The sequence below is a fragment of the Gopherus flavomarginatus genome, chromosome 15 (assembly GCF_025201925.1).
Source record: "Gopherus flavomarginatus isolate rGopFla2 chromosome 15, rGopFla2.mat.asm, whole genome shotgun sequence".
NCBI lineage: Eukaryota > Metazoa > Chordata > Testudines > Testudinidae > Gopherus > Gopherus flavomarginatus.
Genome location: NC_066631.1, coordinates 15,041,063 through 15,048,115, shown reverse-complemented (window position 1 = coordinate 15,048,115; position 7,053 = coordinate 15,041,063). Strand labels below are relative to the sequence as shown.

The 7,053-nt window shown below is 41.2% G+C and overlaps 1 protein-coding gene across 3 annotated transcripts in view; it reads right to left on the bottom strand.

Moving 5' to 3' along the window:
- The window catches only part of PI4KA (phosphatidylinositol 4-kinase alpha), a 94,931-nt gene that overhangs the window by 50,347 nt on the left and 37,531 nt on the right, over positions 1-7,053 (bottom strand). For all 3 annotated transcript variants that reach the window (XM_050923977.1, XM_050923976.1, XM_050923978.1), the window contains one exon: positions 3,143-3,193. In XM_050923977.1, the coding sequence (XP_050779934.1) occupies positions 3,143-3,193 (51 nt within the window). The remainder of the gene's footprint in view (positions 1-3,142; positions 3,194-7,053) is intronic.

The window sequence follows — 7,053 nt, the reverse complement described above, 5'->3', positions numbered from 1 at the left end:
CTTCTAAAGAATTCATATTGTAGTCTCACAAGTTTACTGCATTATTCGGAATATCTAATATTATACAAAATCTAAATGTTTTCAATATTAAACTTTCCTTTGCATATTTTCTTTGGCAGCATAAGAAAAACAAACAATAGTACTTTTATGGATTTACAAGTCTTTAATGAAGTCTTTAAAATGCAATTTGTAGTTGATCCTGTTTTGCTTTTATACAGTATGTGTCATTTTCTATTTTGTGCCCAACCACAAATGAAGCTGTTTAAACATTCAAGTAAATGAAAAACACCTATTGTATAGGAAATTGCATGGTGAAGAGCTGATATCAAATAATTATTCAACTCAATAAATAATTTTTCCTTTTTCAATATTCCTACTTCATATACAGCCCTTGTTCAAGAGGTTTTTTTGCACACCCATACTTTTTGAGTGTTAAAATGCTTTGCCACAGAAATTATCATCTTATTCTTTACAAACGTGGAACACATATTAAAGAAAATCAAATCAAGAATCTAAAAGAAACCTTTGGCAATCAAGAATGAGTTTATCAAAGACTACGTTAGTTGGAAACAAAGTTCTAAACATTATTTTTGAGGCCAAGACCAATTCCTGTAACCACGGAAAGAGGACAAACAGAAAAGCAAATGTAGCTGCAGCTCAGAACTCATGATCTTTATGCATTGTGCAAGAAAATCAAATATTTGCTTCTGCACCCAAAATGTAACCATTAACTCTTGCTACAGCTTCTGACACTATTTATTTTACTCCATGTAAAGGTCACATTAGTTAAGAAAAATGCAGTATATATCAAGTACTCAAATCAAATGCATTTTATTAACCAACATGTGAAACAGAAAATAGCCCCTTGCAGTATGTTACAAATGAAAGAGACCATTTTCGTACATTTTTAAAAGCCTGATCTTACTCCTTTTGAAGTAAATGCCAAAATTTCCATTGATTTCAAAAGGAGATGAAGCAGGACCTGAAAGGGAAAAGCAACACAGCAGTCATCACTGGATTACAGGCCTCAAATAGGACTACAATTAGTCCATTTAAAAGTTGCTGCGTTTCTGAGCAAGCTATCTTTTGTAGCAATAGCTTCCAAATTAGTAGGGGCCCAAAATATTTATGTAAATGTTCCAGTAACCTCCGGATCTAGCCTTTATAATTACAAATGAATTCAGTGCGGGCTGATGTTGGGTGCTCAGCACTTTTGAAAGTCAGGCAGGTGCTGAAAGACAGATTTAGGAGCCTAATTTTAGGCTCTTATTTTTGGAAATCTGAGCTAAGAAGTTTGTAAAGCCAGATAGGGTTGCCAGGCATCCAGTCTTCAACCAGAACGCTTGGTCGAAAAGGGACCGTGGAGGCTCTGGTCGGCGGTGCAGGGGGGCCTGGGACTAAGGCAGGCTCCCTGCCTTCCCTGGTTCTGTGCTGCTCCCGGAAGCATCTGCCAGGTCTCTGCAGCCCCTCAGCACATTGGTGGCCAGGGAAGCTCCACTTGCTGTCTCCATCCCAAGTGTCTGCTCCACAGCTCCCATTGGCCAGGAACCGCAACCAATAGGAGCTGTTGGGCCAGCGCCTGCGGGAGCAAGGGCAGTGCGTGGAGCCTCTCTGACCGCCCACATGCCTAGGGCCAAAAGGACCTCATGGCTGCTTCCTGTGAGCCGTGTAAATGCCACCGGGATCCCATACCCTGAACCCCCTCCCTCACCTGAACCCCCAGTCCCAGCCCAGAGCCCCCTCCTGCACCCCAAACCCCTCATCCCTGGCCTCACCCCAGAGCCCACACCCCCACCCCCTGCCGCAGCCAGGAGCCCTCTCCTGCACCCTGAACCCCTCATTTCTGGCTCCACCCGGAGCCTGCACCCGCCAGCCCAGAGACTTCACCACCCTGCACCCGAACCCCCTGCCCCAGGCCAGTGAAAATGAGTGAGGGTAGGAGAGAGTGAGCGACAGAGGGAGGGGAGATGGAGCAAGTGGGGGGGCGGGACCTCAGGGGCGGGGCAAGGGTGTTTGGTTTTGTGCAATTAGAAAGTTGGGAACCCTAATGCCAGGACAATAGCAAATGTGTCCTAATTTGTTAGAGCTGCAACAATTAGTCATAGCAGTACCGTTCTCCAAATATTTGACACGGTTCCCCTTTCTTCTCACTAACTATATAAGCTTTCCACAGAGAATTCAACAACAGGAGAGGGGAAGGCAATCACAGCCATTTCTGGTACTCCCCTGAATCTGTGCATTAGTGTATTAAGGCTCAGATTTTGAGTTAGGCACCCAACTCCTCCCACTGCTGTTCAGTCCCAGCCTAGACTATCACATTTCATAGACTCAGAGAAAATCAGGGTTGGAAGGGACCTCAGGAGGTCATCTAGTCCAACCCCCTGCTCAAAGCAGGGCCTAATCCCCAACTAAATCAAATTTGCTGCTGTTCACCTAGAAAAGCCACGAATCAATTCTGTCTTTGGATGGACTACTTGTTGGACTTGGTTTAGAAGCTGCTCTGGCTCAGAAAATCCTCTCAAACTAAGGGGGCAAACTGTATATACACACCCCTATTTTGCATTAGTTTAGTCTTTTGTTTAGAATTGTCTTCAAACCTCAGCACACTTGAACATTTCATAAAATGCATATATCACAAAAGCTAATTAATATCCACAGAAGATATGGAGTCTTTCCTCTCTCCTTTATTATAATTAATCTGCTTTACAGACTCTCTGTTATGCTGCCTTCTGGAATTTATTTTTAACTCATTTTTCTAACAATCTCTGTTTTTCAGTCCTCTCCCCAGGCAATGTCTTTTTCCAGTTACATACTTCGTACTATATTGGTTGCCAAGTATTAGTCAGTATAATATCCCCTGTGGTATTATTTGGATCACAAATCTCTTGCACTCATGACTAACAATAGAGCCTCTCTCTGAATAAGAAAAGATTAGCTGCTTTAAAAGAGATGTCATTATCAAACAAATGCCCATTTGTTTTTAACTTCTAGCAAGTAAGAAGTTATAACATGTATGTGTCTTTCATAGCTACTTATCAGTCCCATCTGCAGCCCCTCCCCTCCCCGCCCCCGCACAGATACTTGCGCTTTTGGGGAAATTATCATCATTCAGCTTGCAAATGCCCTGTCTATGAACACTCACCACAGCAATAACAGGAATAAGTACTCCCAGGTTCCCCGCACTACTGGAGGCCTGAAAAAGAAGAGAGGTTTTAAAAGATGTGAAAATGTCAAAGAAACACAAAGCAATCTGAAGTAATATTGAGTACAAAGCTCACTTCCACTGGCTTACGTTCTTTAGCTACTTGTATCCGTATTGATGCATATGTACGTCGCAGACCACAGCCCTGAGCCTACAAAACCACTGTGTCACCCAGCCCGATCACCACTGAAACCAGTGGGCTGTGCATAGGCACAGGGCTGGTGTCTACATGAATCCCTTATGGGGTTCCAAACAGGGACAAAGTCTGCCTGCCCACATGGATCCAGCAGCAGGATCAGGCTCTACAACTTAACAATATGCACCACTTTTTCCCCTCCGGGTGTTAGTGTTGTTAACAAACACACTATTTTTAATCAAATGGATGAGCTGAGGGGCCTTCTTCCATAGACACAGCACTGTTATAATTGCCAATCAAACATCACGCTTTCAGTTTGGGAAAAAATACATACATTAATCATCATCTCTATTCCAAAACATCCAGAAACTGAAAAGTCTCCTATTACTCTACACGCCCAAAGCTAGCTGGATAAGGAATTTAGGGGACTCACTCCAACAGAAAACACTGCCCAGCCAACTTAATCAAAACAAGTTAATTTCCTTTTCTAACAAAAAAATTTTTTTGCCTGGCTGCAAAATCTGCTGACAACTAGTTAATTTTGAAATTAACCAAAAAGAATCAATTCAAAGTGGTTTAACAGACAGGTAAACAGATCTGGAATAATAACAGGCCTGTTAAGAAGCACAGTAGACTTGACAAACAACAAAACATTAAAGCCCTGTCAATGCTATTAAAAAAATTAGAATTCTGCTTTTAAAACCACTGCTAAATATAGAATGGACAGGCCCTAATTTAGTATAAATTACTTTTTAAAACATTCAAGGGTAAGAAATTACAGTCTTATGAATGATTTTCAGAATCATTTTGAGCAGATTATTCCCTGAACACTGGGGTCAAGATTGTACTAGAACCCAAACCATTTAATATTTTTAAAATAAAAGGAACATTGTTTTCTAGGCCAGATGCAGCTTAAAGTGGATTTGCCAGGGGTGTGAATTCAGCTCAGATATTAGTTCCTGGGAGGTGGAACATGGGGGAAGAGACAGAAATTGCTGGGTTATCACTGAGATGGGGATGATGAAATCCAGTATAAAGGTGTTGTTTTAGAACAGTTATATTTATAAGCATCACAGTCACTTATCTGTGAGACCAGAATCTAAAAATCCTGGACACAGGCAGGATTTTCCATGATGGCATTCACTGGGTTTGCTGAAACAATAAACAAACCGTGAATTCATCTTGTTTCCCTCATAAGAGTTGAGTTGGCACCCCAGATTAGAGACTCTTATCCTTATGAAACAAGTAACCCAGCAGCTTTACTGGAGTTGGTCAGTGACATAAAAGGCATTTACTGGTTACAGATGCAGTTTATCTTCAAAGCAAACAGAGCTTCTATTCATTTCAAAGAGATTTGCCAAGAGAGTTCACCAATCCCATAAATGGATAAGAAAGGAACTTTGCACTATTAAAATTTGAAGCATGTGTGTGGGAGGTGGGTGGGTGTTGTGTTGGGGATGTTAAAAAGAGAAAAAACAACTCTTACTGTAGTGCTAGCACAGCTTTAGGTATAAATTTAGTCACAAACACTGCACTAATTTAAATGGAACATAGACACACACACCCAGTATTGAAAGAAAATCAACTTTTAACAGTAATTTTTCCTTTTTTTTAATTACAAAACATCTAGGAGGTTTGAGTGTCTGGAATAGCCATATAAAATCACAAATGGTGAAGTGTTAGTTCATCCCTGATAACGAAAATGTTTAATTAACTTCACTCTTGAGCCGTGAATGTTATTGCCTATAATCGAAAGCAGGATTTCTCCCTCCTTGCCCCCCTGCACCCTGAAAATGAAGGTGTTGCAGCCAAACCAAATTTACAACTTGTAATATATTTGTATATCCTTCCATTCATTTGAAGAGAAACACTGTTCTCATTTATTGTTCCGTGTTTTCACACTTAAAGGTATAAGTTAACATGGTAAATAGCACCTCGCTGTCATACAAAAAAATTCTTAATATATCAATAACTGCCTGATCCTGAGTGGCGTCAGTTAGATTTCAGTGGGACTTACTGGAGAACAGCACTTTAGGAACAGGCTAAAGTGATGTAAATTGTATTCACCTCACCTTTGGAACTCTATCCTGTAAATACTAGATGAGATTGCAACACAATCAGGAAAGAAGTCTTGTTATAGTAGAGTATTCAAACAAAATTGAAATTTACATGTGTTTAAAAACATCTATTTTAAGGTCTTTAGGAACTACTCCTAAATTAAAATATTGCAGCTATTTAATAAGAGTCAGCTGCTGAACTGACTTACAGTCTACAATCCTTTTGTATCATAACAGAGATTTAATACATGATAGGCCCAATCTTGTATTCTTTGCACTACCAGAACTCACTGAAGTAAATGGGAGTTCTGGAGCAATAAAACACAGACTAGGGGCTGCTACAGCAGCAAAATGTCAAAGAAAACAGCATACAGCAGGCAAAAGTAATTCAAATAGCTTATTGGGTTCATCTCCTTTTTAGGAAAATGTACATTTTTCAGGGTGGAAAACCGTCCAGCTGGACTAAAAAGAAGCAAATCCACTAAAAATTGAAAATTAAGAAATTAGGGAATATTAATATTGAGAAGAACAGAACGAAAGGAAGGCTCAAATTTCTAGTGCTTTAGGAATGAAAGCAAAATAAGATTCCAAGGGATAAAGACTGCACATAGGTCAAGGCTAACAACTTGTCTCTGGATGTTTTAGAGGAAGGGAGGGATTGGGGGAAAAAGGTTCGTTGTTTTTAAAAAGAGTTTTAGCACAGCAAATACTGAAGACATTTATAAAGCCACAGGAAAAATGCTAATATGAAAATAGAGCAAAAGAAAAGCACAATTACAAGAATAAACTGGAGAACTACAAAAGCACATCAGCTTATAGGGGGAAAAAATAGCCCAACTCTACTGTGCAAGGGGCTCTGTAATAACCATTCAGGCACATTCAATTAGCATCTATTTAAAGGGACTCCATTTCTAGACCTTTGCACGTATTTCTTTAAGGATTAGTTTACATTTTACAGGCAATTGATCATAAAAATCTGGAAGCAGTCTACATGCAGGCTTGCAGTAGTTTACTTAAGGTGTGATTTTAAACCAATTCAATTAGATCAGTGCAAAAGTCTGTGTACATACTTTAATTTCAATTTAATCCAGGCTTATTTTGATTCAGCTACTCCTGAGGGCAGTCTGCACCAAAAAAATTAAAATTCTGTGCACAATATTTTAAAATTCTGCAAATTTTATTTGTCAAATAAATGTGGAGGCTCTGGCATGGCATTGGGGAGCACAGGTCACTGGCTGCACAGAGGTGGGAGATCACTGTGCAGCTTTCCCTCGCCTGCCCCTCCCCTGGACTCAGCAGTGAGGCTGCACCCAACTCTGACACAGCGCAAGGACCAGGCCTGTCCCAGAAACACCCCAAGGCCCTGCCCCTCCTTGCCAGGTGCACCAAGTGTGCAGGGGCTTAGTGTGGGCGGAAACAGGTGTGGGTTGAGAGGGTTCTCTGTGGGGCAATCTGGGTGCGGGCGGTTCAGTACAGGATCTGGGTGTGAGGGAGATCTGGATGCACAAGGGCTGGGGGGTAGGGGTCTGGGTGCAACAGTAATGGGACTCTGCAGGGGGGTCCAGGTGAAGGTGGTTGGGGCTCAGCAGGGGTGTGTCTGGGTTTCAGGGGAATAGAGCTCAGCAAGGGGGTCTGGGTGGCGCAGTGCGGGGGTCAAA